The sequence below is a fragment of the Typopeltis vanoorti genome, chromosome 18, assembly GCF_054136105.1.
Source record: "Typopeltis vanoorti isolate ZY-2024b chromosome 18, IOZ_Tvanoo_1.0, whole genome shotgun sequence".
In the NCBI taxonomy this organism is placed as follows: Eukaryota; Metazoa; Arthropoda; class Arachnida; order Uropygi; family Thelyphonidae; genus Typopeltis; species Typopeltis vanoorti.
This window is the reverse complement of record NC_143566.1, coordinates 63392007-63407521: the sequence shown is the minus strand read 5'-3', so window position 1 is coordinate 63407521 and position 15515 is coordinate 63392007. Positions and strand designations below refer to the sequence as shown.

At 36.5% G+C, this 15515-nt stretch overlaps 1 protein-coding gene across 1 annotated transcript in view; it reads right to left on the bottom strand.

Moving 5' to 3' along the window:
• Positions 1–15515, bottom strand: part of LOC150096717 (kinesin-like protein KIF21A) — a 753433-nt gene that overhangs the window by 221204 nt on the left and 516714 nt on the right. The window contains exon 24 of the mRNA XM_090408696.1: positions 5400–5564. Within this exon, the coding sequence (XP_090264822.1) occupies positions 5400–5564 (165 nt within the window). The remainder of the gene's footprint in view (positions 1–5399; positions 5565–15515) is intronic.

The following is a 15515-nucleotide window of genomic DNA, read 5'->3' as shown; positions in this document are numbered from 1 at the left end:
CATGCTGCAAAATTGACATCAGTTTGACTGTATGATTGAATTTTTATCGACGTATGAAAGTTTTAAGAGTGTATAGCACATAAGTGCTCATATTAATTGGTCTAATGCAATTAATTGTAGGATAACTCTGAACACTTTGAATTGTAATCAAAATACTTTGGTTACAATTAATTTATTCATTAATTGTAACCAAATCTGTGCAGAGTGGGGATGATATGTTTGTTTTAAGATACTGTATATTAGAAAACAATAATGAACGAGAAGGCTGTATTTGTTTGGAATATTTGAATGACTCAAAGGTGTAAAATTTGGAATAGAAGGATGAGGCTTACCTCCTTCGACTACGATACTGTTTCTGATCATAAATATTGGCAAAAAAAAGTTAAATTTATTGAACATTATATGTTAAAAACTTGCCTACCACATCAGTTCACACTTCACGCATGCAAAACAGATGAAACTCAGTAAACAAAAACAGTAACTCAACAAATGATAACATTCAATTGGATTGGTTGACACAATAACCAATTGCAGCCACTAGGTGTTATTGTCTCAGAGCTCACCCTGCCTCATCTTCTGAGCAGCTTAAAACTACTAGAATGCTAAGAATTTGACCCGCTGCACCATCTGTACATCTTTTCAAAGGGGCACATTGAAAAGTGTCCTCTTCATAAAGCATTAGTTTATTGTGTTAACTTTTAGGAATCACGCAAAGTCTGAAAACAATTATGGGAATTTTTAATGGGAATAAATGCAAAAATATAATATCGGTGATATTGCAATTCAGTGGATGAGCACTGCACACCTGGAATATTTGCCCCTTAGATATAACATACTCAGCCAGGTCGTGCCTGGAGAGGCAGCCTGATTAGTGGTATATATGGGACACTGTTGAGGCCACGTCATGGTACGGAGACAGGTTTCTCTCTGTACGGAAGTTATGTCCAAGAGTCTGTTTCTCTCATTGCAAGTCCTCACTATTCTTGCTAATCATGATTAAACTTATGAAGGCTCCTACAAACAATGACAGCAACACTGCAACAAAAATTAATCTCCCTCATAAACCAATCCATCAAAAAAAAAAAAAAAAAATTACATAACAAACAGACAAACTGAAAACTCACTTTCACATCAACTTTACTAACATCTGTGGAATTAACACAAACATGTATGACATTCACCACTACCTGCAGTCTTCCAAGAGCAGACATCCTATTCCTGACAGAAACCCAGATTGCAACTATACATATCCTACTGTTCACATCCTGTGCCCAAACTATACATTTCACGATTCTTTTCACCACAAGGGTGACACACCTTTCTGAAATCTGACATAGACTGCCAGAGGATAGATAATTTAGAATCCTCTGCTTTTCTTTGCTCCATTTAGTAATAGTCATTTGTAGCATTTATCAGTCTCCAAACACTATTTCTGACCTATTCACATTCCTTTCTATCAAACTCGCCCATCTACAATCCAGCCTTTCCAAATAGTGAGATCATCATCCTAAGTGACCTCAACATCCACAATTCCAACACCACTGACCTACCTGGATGAGAAGAAGTCTTTGCCACAAGTAACACAAATTGTACACCTACCTATTCAAATTCCTGATAACCTGTTCACTCTCCAAATACTCTGGATCTCTTTTTGACTAGTTCTCCCTCCAGATACACTGCAGAGGTCGCCTCTCCTCTCAGCAACTCAGATCACAATCTTGTACAATTCTCTTCTCCCACAGAAAGCCCCACCCCGTCCCCCACCCACTCCCAACCTCACATCCTCTGGTACTACAAAGGAGCCAACTGGGATGATCTCCAGAATTTCTACTCCTCATTTCCTTGGTCTGACTATTGTTTCCACTCATCTGACACTAACACCTGATGTGAACAAGTTACAGAAAATATTCTCACTCGCATGAAAACCTTCCTCTCTAATTCAAGGTATAATCATCATCATCCACTTTCCAAGCCTTGGTTTGACCAAAAGTGCACCAAATCAGTTGAAGAAAAAAAATACAGCTTGCCACAAGCTGTTTGCTTCTAGAACTTCAGCTTCATACTCTGCCTATGCCAAAACATGCACCATACATAACTCAGTCATCGACAGATCCAAATCTAATTTCATAAAGGCCAACAGCAAAAACCTTGCCTCCTGTCCAAATGGAAGCCATGCCTTCTGGTCCTTTGAAAAGGCCACTGGATGCAACTTCTGCTTTCCTGAATTTCCACCCTCAATCATCTTGATGGTGCCACTGTTTCTCTTCACCCAAAGAGAGAAAGGTGACCTCCTGGTGGCATCACTCTTTTCCTCAAATTCCTGCAGTGTTTTATATATATATATATATATATATATATATATAAAACCAGATATATATATACAGATATATATATATATCTGGTCCACACAAGAAAAGCCACAACACATATAGCATATTACTGCCATGTGTGGGCAAGAGGAATAGAAGAATGAAAGAGTCTGTTCACATTTTGCTTGAATAGCTGAGGGTTGTAATCATTGGGAAGGCAGAGTGGGAGAGCCATTCCATAGGATAGAAGTAGATGGAATGAAATAGGAGGCAGTGAATTTGATTTGGTGGTTTTTCAAGACTGACTGTAAAAGGGTGTTGGATAGAATAAATCTTCTGGATAGAATCACGCAACCAATCAATATTCCATGGCTGGGCTGTTTGGGCTTTGTATACAGTTAGCAGCTGTGAAGTAGTGTCTTGTGCAAAAAAGTACACCAAGTTTTATGGCGGATGCAGAAACTATTTTTGACATATGGTTGTGCCAGGAAAGATCAGAGATACAAGTCGTTCCAAGAAGAGAAATCTGATCATGTTTGGATATCTCAGTATTAATGAAGGTAATGGGGAGGGATGCAAGCTCTTTCTTGCAAGAGATCAGACAGAACTGAGTTTTGATCTTGATCTTGATAATTGTAATACTTGAGCAGTTACAGGTTTGTTGAATGATAACCGAAGAAATCACTTCCTACAATACCAGAATCCAAGCACTGTATGCGCCCTTTAGTTTTTCTACAAAAAAATAAATCAGGAAACTGCTAAAAACTTTGGCTACTAAAAAGTCTTCTGATCTCAGAAGCATCTCTCTCTCCAGTTGTGCTGCAGAATTAACACCCATTCTGTATTATCTCTACAATCTACTGTATTATATCTGGTACTTATTTCAATCCATTAAAGCAATCTCATGTCCACCCTATTCCTAAAAAGGGTGATGGAAGTCAACCATCAAGCTACTGATCAGTTGCCAATCAACCTCAGTCCTCTCCAAAATAATGGTGAGTCATCAATAGCCAACTCCTCCCCTACTCTGAGGTCCACCAGTTCATCAGTGACCAGAAGTATGGATTCCACCATTCAAGATTCACAGCTAACCTTGTAGCTTATGTCACCCATCACTGGACATATACCATGGAAAGTTCTTAGAAACTTGTGCTGCCGCCCTTGACATTTCCAAAGCTTTTGACTCTGTGCGACATCATGGCCTGTTCAACAAAATAACATCCTCTGGTCTCCCTGACATCCTCAGTAATTGAGTAGCCAGCTTTCTCTCTAGTCGTTCTCTGCAAGTCATGGTAGATGTTACCTCTTTGAGCTTCAACCTTCAATGCTGAAGTACCTCAAGGATCTGTTCTATCGCCTACTTTCTTTCTCTTGTTCATAAACAACCTACTCACAATCACCATTAATCCTATCCATACCTTTGCTGGTGACAATATTTTCCACTGATCCCACTTATTCGACAAACCATGTGGCACTCTGAAATCCCAGATTACAAGATCAACTACAATCAGTGCCCTAAACACCAATCTTCATGCTATCCTTCAGTGGGGCGAGGACAACCTTTTGCTATCAAAAGGTTGTCCTCCTGTCTTTTCTCTTGCAAAACAGATCTCAGTTCACCTACCCTTACCCTCAGCAACATGCAAATTGCCACACATAAGATCAGATCTCTCGGCTCTTACCTTCAGTCTTTCCAGGCATAAATACATCACATCAGAAGCCTCCTCAGCATCCAAGAAATCAGGTATTCTCTTTTACTCAAAAAGGATATTTTACACCCAACCAAACTCCTAACTATATATAAATTCCACATCCACTCATGCCTAGAATACTGCTCACATATTTAGAGTGGTATACCTAAAACTCTCAAAATCCTTAATGCTGTCAAGAGGCAAGCTATTAGGCTCATTGATGATCCCTCTCTTACTGATTCACTTCAACCTCAATCGCACAAATGCACAGTTTCCAGTGAGGCAACTTTCATTCCTTCACTTTCAGTTGCACCTGTTAATACCAAGAGGAGCAGCTGCCCAACATCTCTTTAGTGTGCAATGGCAAACACACTGAACCTGCTTCCCCTCTTCCTCTTTTATTCTGTCCACCTCTGTACTCTGGAACAGCCTCCATCATGAAGTAATCCAAAACAATTACAACTTGAAGCTCTTCAAAGAAAACATCAATAAACTTCTATCTCAGTCCTCACATGACACTGATATGCTTAGAGGTCTCTTATGTATGGGATCAATATTAAAAACACTCCACTTTCTTATCTAAATATAATGGTAACAGTTAACACAGTATCAAAAAATAAGCAATCTTTCCCCCAATTCACGACCTTCTCTTCAGAAGGATTTAGTAATGCTATTCACATACCCTACATCCTAGGCATCTCAGAAAAACAATCTAGTGAAGTAAGTTACAAACAAAAGGTGATTTGCCAGAAAAATTGGTAGTCATACAAAAGAATACATGTTCATTTGTTGGAAATATTGTAATGATTTTTTATACAATGTGTCTTTGTTTACCACTTCCCTCTTATGGCTCACATTTTATTCCATATAACTAAAAAAAAAAAAAAAAAAAATTTTTTTTAAATGTAAAAAAAGGCTGATTTTTCTAGGTTATAAAAACATTTTAATTTATCAAGCTCTCTCCAAAAAAGTACACTGCTTCATATAATAAACGGGAGGCAAACAAAGTTGCGTTTTTATTTTTTCCCTCCATAAAATGTCATAAAGCCTACAGTGCATTAGTTGTAGTATAGGTGTTCAAAGGGTTATATAATCTGGAAGCTCCTTCTCCAGACCAAACATGGGACTTTTTCAAGACACTTCAGTGTCCAATAAGCAGAGTTGTATATTTTAATAGGCAACAAACACTATTACCTAAAAACATTCATGAACATCCATTCCCATGGCAACATTGCAGTAAAGTGTGTATACTATCCACTTAACTAACCTGGTCAATGCTAATTAAAAAGGCAGGTTATCTGCCTGAAGAGTCTTCATAAATTAATAATTTGCATGGATAGTATCATCTTATGTTATCCAATAAAAATGTATTCATTAAGAATTAACAGAAATGAAATACTTTACCATCAACAGATGAAGACATTACTTTGTTATAAAGATCTACATTTGTTTGCAGAAGCACATGCTGCAATAATTGTTGTTGAACAGCATTACTTTCTACAACTTGCTTTAACTTTGCTTCTAAATCTTTTACATTGGATTCCTTTTGAGTAACTTGAAAGCTCTGAAAGAGAAAGAAAATAATAATAATAATAAAATATAATAACAAAAATCAATATCTTACTACAAATAATTATCTTTCTGTTGAATAATTATTTTTTTTTGGGGGGGGGGAGAGATGGGGGGACAGGAGATTGATTGAATTATTATTATACTAGAATAAGTCTTAGGATTAAATGAACTATCAAAGATTTAAAGGTTCAAGTTCTATCATCCTTCATTTGGCATATTTTGCTAAGAATACCTGGAAAGCAACTGGTTGGCAACATCTGCTGACCCAGATAGGTAAGAATATAAAATAATAATAACATTACAAGGGTGGTTTCATAGGTTTCTGGCCTGACTAACTTTTAGTTAGGCCAGAAACTTATGAAACTGTGTCACTTTTCAACATAATCTCACTTTACTTCAACTTTTCACATCTTTGAATTAAGATTTCTATGCCCTTTTCTTCCTCAAAGGTCTGTCTTCAGGAAGTGACTACCATCTTTCAAGAAGAGGTGGTAGTCACTGGGTGATAGATCTGGACTGTAGGACAGGTGGGTGTTCGATCTCCTGGACACAACAGTCCAGGTGACCATGCAGCCTTTGAAACAATAGCCATATAGACTGGAGCATTGTCATGAAGCATGCAAACATCATGACTCAGCATTCCTTGTCTCTTCTCCTTTATAGCACTGTGCAGTTTGTGCAGGAGTGAAGAATAATATTCTACATTCATGGTGGTATTCCTTTCCTTGAAATCAATCAGGAGAATTCTCTGGCAATCCCAAAAGATTGGTGCCATGATCTTCTTGGTAGATTGAGTGACCTTGGCTTTTCTGGGTGGTGATTTGCCTGGTTTGCACCACTCCATAATACTATCAAAATAAAGGATCATGGTTTCATCCCTGGTGACAATGGAGTCCAGCACTTCTGATTCCCTTGGCAAAGCTCTAAAAACTTGTGGGAACAGGTCACATGATGCCCTTCTGAACTGAAGAGAGAAGTCAGGGCACCCATTTTGCACTGACCAGCATGTGAAGCTTCTCGTGAATGATGCGAAAGGCGATTGTTATAGAAAGCCCCAACCCTGCAGAGATTTCTTTCAGCATCAGCTGTCTATCATTGATCAGTTTCTCCTCAACAAGAGAGACATTTTCCTCAGTCGTCACTTCCATAGGCCAACCATCACGAGGATCATCTTCGATGCTCTCTCTCTTCCTAGGCGAAACTGTTTAGCCCATTCCTTCATGGTGGAATATGCAGGAGAAGCTTCCCCATAAATACCATCCAATTGTTGTTTGATAGCACTTGGAGAAAGCCCTTCTTTTGGTGAAAAACTATCACAGCGTAGTTTACAACCACTTAGCATGCCATGTGTTACTCAAATAAGTGCCTCCAACTGAATGACACAGGTAGAGAGTTGAAACTGGTACACTAACCTCCCCTATAGAAGGTGGTAGCTGTCCTGCATGGTGCATTAAATTGGTGTGAATTTTGTATGTCAGCCAGAAACTTTTGGAACCTATCTCGCATGTAGGTCTTTTGCTTTCGCATGTAATATTAGACTTGGTGCCCTATCTCCATTCTCAAAACTTCATTTACCCATACAGATGTGCTTTATCCTGTGTGATTTTCAATTATGTATAATAGGATGAGGATATATCACAGATCAGAACCAAGTTACAACATGAATACCAAAGCAATGAAACAAATACTGATTATTTTATTTTTAAATAAAAGATTATGTCAAAAGAAAACAAGAACACTTAGGAATGGCCTGGGAAAAGGGAATGATCATAAATCACAACAAAAAAGAAGAAAGCTTTAAAAATAAATAATTTGCAATTTCACAAGACTGCCGAACACCCACTAAAGAGGAATACAAAACAATACAAGGGAAGCTAGAATGCTTTTGTTACATGATTAGAAATCATGTAATAAAATATATTACAGAAACATGAGATTCAAAACAATATAAACTAGAAGGAAAAATATAATATTAGAAACAGAAACAATTATTACTGAAAAGATGTGGATTCATCCTGCTCATCCCTGACATATTTATGGCCTTCCTAGAGAACACATATTTGGTTATCCATTATATCCAATTGCTGATTGCATAGATCTCCTACTAATTATTTGACAAAATATCTTTCAAGATCTCTATAAAATTTTATCGGGAAATCTTTCTCTTATATAAAAATTAGTTTTCATTTCAGAGAAAAAAATTAAAGATCTTTATCTTCAAGAGTTTGAAATGGTCCCTTTGATGTAGTTTTATTGTTTACAAATATACCACTTCAAGAAACTCTACAGCTTTTATAAGTAGATTTCCCTGTTGGCATTGTCAATTTAATCAAATCACTGCAGGTTATTTTACTTGGCATAATAAATTATTTCAGCAAATCAAAAGGTACTGTGATGGGTAGTCTGATATCACCTGCTTTGGCTGATTATTTTATGGAGCAGTTAGATGAGCAGATTTTTAACACCATTTCTCCTTGACCTCACATTTAGCTACATTCTGTGAATGACAACTTTGCAATCTGGTCCCATTCAGAAACAGAACTACTTCAGTTTCTGGACAAACTTAACTCCTTATATACTTGCATTAAGTTGACTATTAAACATGAATCTAACAACAATCTTCCTTTTTTGGATACTTTAATACATTGTAACTCTGCAAGTAATATTATATTTTCTGTTTATAGGAAGCCATCCTTTACAGGCAGATATATCCATGCATCTTCATATCATCATCCTTCACAAAAAGTAGGTATTATCAAAAGCATTGTACACAAAGAACACACAATTTGTTCTGTGTTATTCTATTAGAAGAATTAAATAAAATAAAACTTACTCTATTACTTAATGGATACAGTGAGACCTTGATACAGAAAATATATAATAATTATCATCTCTCTTCTAGACTGCAATCTGGTGTTTAAAGGATCAGCATACCCAAAATTAAAGGAACATCCAAACAAATAGCAAGGACCCTTTGAAGATATAATTTGTACACCACCTTCAAACCAGTCCAGAAGTTGTCTTACCACCTAGCAAAGATACATTACCACTTTTATTCTTGCCTGGTGTTTATCAAATACTGTGTTATTGTCATCTTTGCTACTTCAGACAGACTGACTATTCTGCTACTATTAGAATCGAAGAACATCAAAATTATATAAGATTTTTGGATTCGGAAGGTTCAGGCCTTGCTTCTCCTGCAAAAAACACTAGACACAAAGTTCACTGGTACTGTACCAAGATGCTACACTACAGTAAGTTAAAATCTGATAGTCTATTTTTTTTTGGATCATGTTAAGCCCTATGCCACCATCCTAATCGTAAATCAGACAGACTGTATACCTATTTTTAAGTTTTGGGAAGTGATTATTGTTAATTGTTTAATTTTTTTTTATTTATTTATTACTTCTAATTAATTAATTATACAACTATTCTCATGTCTCTGAACTCTAAAAGTTTTCCCTCATACTGTCCAATATGAGGGAAAACAGCATGAGAGTTTTCCCTGCAACTGAGACAGGTCATATTATACGCATGCTGTATGACTCATTCTTGCATTCAGAATTTAAATGTTGTTAACAGTTTTTCCATCTTCTCCCTAAAAGAAGCTCATGACAAATGGAGCAAATTATATAGGAGTAATAAATTGTATTTAGTTTTCTTACATGTGTAAAGTCATTATTCAAAAAATATAATGAGTATATAATCACCACTGTGAGACCATTGCCCTGCTTACTGGAGGACCAAAGTGTCTTGAAAAAGTTCCATGTTTGATTGCCAGAGCAGGGTTTCTGGAAAATGTAACCACAGTATTACCATATGATTAGCTTACAATCTCTTACAAGATGCACATAATAAAAAATAACGAGTCCCAGTAATGAAAGTATCAAATATTTTGAAAGTATCAAAATACATTGAAAATATTATTTCCTGATAAATATCCTGAACTGTGGTGTAGAAACCACTTTAAAAGTCCAGTGGAATTAAGTTCAAATATTAACTGTGCAAATATTAAAAAAATATGGAGACAAAAAGTTGTTTAACAATCGTCAATTAATTACCGTATATTTTTGCGTATAATGCGATCCACGTATAATGCGAACTAGAAATTTCATTTGAAAACTAACCCTAAAATGCCATGTCCACGTTTAATGCGATCTGTTAATCTTGTTCCATAACATTATTAATAATACAATATGAATTAACGAAAGAAATAGTTATTTTAGAACAAAATGTCAAAATTCTTTTAATTCTTCTTCATCTTTTGAGTCATCAAACATCTCATTTATAAATTCATCTGTAGGCATTGCATCATCAGTGTAGCAGTTGTCGTCATCATGCTCTCCATTTTGTTGTGCGTGATCCTCGCTTTCGTATATGACGTCTTCTTTGGATCCATCCACTGAATTACTCATTCCACATTTAAGAAATGCGTGTTGAATCATTTCAGATGGTATCGAATCCCAAGCTTCTTTAACCCAGCTGGTGACTAGGGTGATCTCAGGCTTCTGAAAATTCCCACCCTTTGTCATCTTCACCAAACAAGATGACATCCATTCTCTCCATTTTTCACATAAGTGATCTTTAAACGGCTTATTCAAGATGACATCAAGCAGCTGTTAAAATGAACTGTGGTTAAACCGATATACCTAACTGTGTTAACATCCTTCCAAGGGGGCGGGATATTAGCACTACTACATTACTGGCTTCATGCGCAGATATGATGCACACTCAGTCGCCGAATGCAAGTGGGTCAGGTAGATTTGGTTGCATAGGCATTAGGTAGTATATATTGTGTGTGCAAGTCTAATAAATGTGATATTTTTTAAGATCCGCATATAATGCAAACCCCTAACTTTAAGTAGTATTTTTTACCATAAATTTTTCGCATTATACGCGATAATATACAATACTATAGATTTCAACAAAAGAATAAATAATATTCACACCCAGCTTAACAAAAGAATGAAGTAGTATTGGAAAGGTTCAGAGGCAAATGACTATGGTAGTTTCTAGTCTTTGGAATGTCGAGTATGAAGCAAGGTTGAAATAATGTAATCTGCAGAGTCTAGTGGATAAGGGGAAAGGGCATATGATAGAGATATAAGTTGATAAGATTTTTTTATCATATCAATGTGGAAGAGGTTTTTCATAGAATCGTGGTAGATGGAAGGAGAACAAGATTTCATACCTGGAAGATGTATAAGGAGGGTGTGGGAAAGGGAGTGAGAAGCAGGTTTTTTGCATGAACAGTGGTGAATGATTGGACTGCATTGCCTGAAAGTGTGGTTATGGCAGAGGATGTCAGCATTTTAATTCATAGTATGATGACTCCATGGAAATCTGATGATGATAATAATAATATTTAAGTGAGATAAAGTTGATCTCTGTAATGAATTATTCAAATATGCTGGCCTTCATTTACAAAGAATATCTGTAATTCTCCTAAATACTATATGACAAGAAAAACTAGCATCAGATTGTTGTCAAGTGCAAAAAAATTCATAAAATATATATATCAAAGCCTTTGAAAATTATAGAGATCTTGATTTACTTAATACTAGTTAGAAAATTACACAAATGGAAAACTAATAAGAGAAACAAGTTTTTGAAAGATTCTTTTTCGAACTGGACAAAGCCTTTGAAAATTATAGAGATCTTGATCTAATTAATACTAGTTAGAAAATTATACAAATGGAAAACAAATAAGAGAAACAAGTTTTTGAAAGATTCTTCTTCAACATGGACTATGAAAAACTCTATTCAGATCCTGTGCAGACAGTTATGTCAACTTAAAAATTCTGATTGCAAAATAAAAAAATAAAATTTACATTGGACAACCGTTTGTTCGGTTGTCGAACGTATCTCTTCTCGAACAAATCTCTAGCGCCTCCGTAGCGCAATTGGAAGAACGACGGTACATTGCGCTCTTCGATTGGAATAGGCCTAAGTTCGATTCTCGTCGCGACGGGAGGAATCTTTATCTGGTCGATTTCAATCGAAGGTGAGTTAGCCGATCTCATACGGAGGTAGCAGGGTTTTTTCTCCCGGAAACTCGGGTTTTTCATCCCGCATACATACAAATCGGCCCTTCAGAACACACGCAATTTACAGACAAAAATTACTAGTTGTGGTGGTGTTGGAGGTGGGCGGTAGATGGCGTTGATGGAGATGATTCGTAGTAGAGGTTAGGTGTAGAGACAGTTGTAGGTGTCCTCCCGCGATGAGTCTTCGGACTCCTTGGAGGTATCAGGAATAATAATAATAATAATAATAATAATAATAATAAATCGGTTCCCGAACATATTTTCCAAACCAAAAACGCACTGGTTTCCAAACAGAATTGCAGTTTCTGAAAAGGCAAACCGGCAACCACGTGATCTCCAGGCTGAGATGTATGGTGGGAGAGCATCACTTACGCCGCAGCCTCCTCTCAATCCAGACACCTGCTGAAATTTGCAGTGCCTTTTCTTGATTTTCTTTGTGTTTTGCTGTTTTTTTTTTTTTTTTTTTATAAATTATTATTAAATAAGCCACCATGGGACCGAAGAAGGACAGTGATAGCAGCAAAGTGAAAAGAAAAGTTGTTAGAACCACGATAGAGGTGAAACGAGAAATCTTATCCAAACATGAAAATGACGTTCGTGTCTCAGATCTTGCTATGCAGTTTGGTATGGCGATATCTATGATCTGTACAATACTCAAAATTAAAGAAGCGATCAAGGGAACTGATGTTGCAAAAGGAGTTAAAGTTCTTACTAAACAAAGATCTCAGATGATTGAAGAAGTGGAAAAATTGTTGCTGATTTGAATAAACGAGAAACAGTTAGCTTGGGTAACCAAGCAATTTTTTTTATTCAGTGGATCCATGAAGTCTTTGCCCCAAATGTGAGAAAATACCTTCAAGATAAAAATTTTCCATTAAAATGCTTTCTTGTGATGGACAATGCTCATGCTCACCCTCCAGGCTTAGAGGACAAGTTGGTGGAGGAGTCTGATTTTATCACAGTGAAGTTCCTATCCCCCTAACACGACTCTTCTAATCCAGCCCATGGACGATCAGGTCATTTTGAACTTTAAGAAACTCTACACCAATGAAGTGACCTCTGACACAAAATTAACACTCAGAGAATTCTGGAAAAATCGCTTCAATATCCTCTGCTGCTTAATATTCTTGACAAAGTCTGGGTGCAAGTGACTTATAGGACCATAAACTCGGCCTGGAGGAAATTGTGGTCAGACTGTGTAGCAGACAGCGACATTCAGTGCTTTGAGGCTGAGTATGTTGACGTTGTCGATGATGTTGTGTCTCTGGGCATAGGCTTGGAAGTTGGCAATGCTGATGTGGAGGACCACAGGAATGAGCTTGCCACGGAAGAACTGGAACAACTTCAGAAGTTGATCCAGTTCCAGCAAAAGACGGTAATTGAAGAAATGTTTTCAGAGACAGAGGAAGGAAGGGAGGATTCCAAGTTCTTTGATCAAAGAAATGTGTGTGAAATGGGATGAGGTGCAAAGTTTTGTGGAAAGAGATCACCCTTTTTCATCTATATTTTATCTATTTATTGTGTTTATTCTCTTTATGTAAGACTTTATGCATTTTCATTAGTTTTGTATATGATTTTATGCATGAAGTACTGTTGTAAAGGTTTAAATAAGCAATCATCTGGAGTTTGGGAATGGATTATTCCATTTTACATTAATTCATATGGAAAAACGGTTTCAGTTTTCAAACAAATCGGTTTCTGAACAGCCTTTAGGAACGAATTGTGTTCGACAACCGAGGTTTCACTGTATTTGGAAACTCATTACATTTATAGGTTATACAAAGGTCCTTCACTGATTTTCCAGAAATAAGCTGAAATGCAATACTTACAGATGACTGGTGTTACCAGTCATCTGTAAGTATTAAGAGGTATCACTCAGGGTAATACCTCTATTACAATAATTTCCCCGTCAAAAAGAAATGTTACTGAAATAAAATTAAACAGTTTAAAATCTGCACTTTATTTTCATATACTATTCTATTTCTTGACATAACCTTTTTTTTTTCAATACATTTCCTCCACTACAACCAGCCTGGCTGGCCGAGTGGTTAGCGTATCCGCTCTCCAGCCAATAGGCTGCAGGTTCAAATCCTGCCATGGGCATGGATGTTTGTGATTGTCTGTGAAAATACTAGTGGTGGTGGTAGTGGGCGGTAGATAGCATTGGTGTAGTTGCAGTTTGTTGTAGTTCATGGAGAGAAAGTTGAAGAGTAGGTTTCCTCCCTCAATGAGTCTTGGACTCCCTGGAGGTGTCACATAATAATAATAACAACAACCTTTTTTAAAGCCATTATAGTAAAATTCTTCAGATTAGGTTCCCTCCCTTCTGAGTCATTTTTGCATGTCTGTTTTATCTGACTGTCAGTTTCAAAATGGATTACCTTCAGATATATCTTTAATTTAGGAAATAAGAAGTCCGATTGAGCCAAGTCTGGGCTGTAGGAAGGACATTTAAAAACTACATATCAGTTCTCTTTCAATAGCCACTGAAACAAACACATATATGCAACCTCAGCTTTTTCTCTGGCAAATGTAACTGATGTTCCTCAGAAAAATATTATATATTTTTTGTTTTAACTTTCTCAAAATCATCATAGCATTGTGAATTTATTGTCATCCCTTTCCCCATAGAGCTCTAGTCTAGTGAATGACATTTTCTGCTACAAAAGACAGTCAGCATGCACTTTCTGGCAAAAGCTGAGTTTTGAATGTTTGGCCATTAATGAGGTAAGTGGGCAATATTCCATACACTGAATTTTCATTCTGGAGTCACTATGACGGAGAAACTTCATGATTTTGTTATGAAGAGCACTGTCTTTCCTTTGATAATGTTAAAACAATCGGATAAACTTCCGGCGCTCATGTTTTGGTTCATTAGTTAATCTAACAGATAAGTTTAGGTGAAGAAGGTTATTCATTACTTTTTAAACGGCATTAAGAACACCAAATGAACTATTTTATAAAATTTATTTATTTCACTAGTTAACAACCACAGCATCCAATATGTATAGTTTATATTACCCAATTCTGTAACAATTTGGACATGATAATTCAGAGGTTATTTTCAGTGTTCTTAATAATCTTTTTTTCATAAATTTACAGTCATTTAAATCAAATGTGAATAAGTGGCTTATTTGCCAATTTCGTCTGACTGACTGGGCAGCTTTCTGCTTAAGGAAATTAAAATTGAAGTTTTTAGCCAAATACTTCATGATCAGTCAAATAATATCAATTTCACCATTGCCTTTTCTTGTACTTATTAATGACCCATCTCTTACCAACTCCCCCCCCACCGCCCCTCACTTTTGTACAGACATATGGTTTCTGCAGTATGTATATTCTACAAATATTTCCATGAGAAATGCTCATCTGAAATAACATCAATAATTTCTCCACTCGGTACTAAGCTCATTGGAACACGTGCAGCTACTGCTCAACATACCTTCACAGTACACCTAGAAACAAACAAAACAAGTTTCTTTTCTTCCTCCTTCATCCCTGCAACTGCTGCACTGTGGAACAGTCTCCCACCATGTGTTTCCCAAGGAATACAATTTACAGTCATTTAAATCAAATGTGAATAAGTACCTTCTTTCCTAATCCACTACCCATACACGGTACTAATGTACTATAGGTTGATCAACCAACCTCTTGTCATGTTCACAACATAAAAAAACAAAAAACAAACTATAACCCAAGTAATCGAATAAAAAAGAAAATGGAAAAATTGCTTAAATCAGTCACTTCTTGGCCTGAAGATACAGTTAAAAATAAAGTACTTCCGCATTATGTTTGTTCCCTGAGAATTTATGGCTTATCCAATATCCACAAACAGAACATACTGCTCCAGCTGAGAGTTGAAGGTATAGACAGCCCCAACAGCACTCTTTGCACAT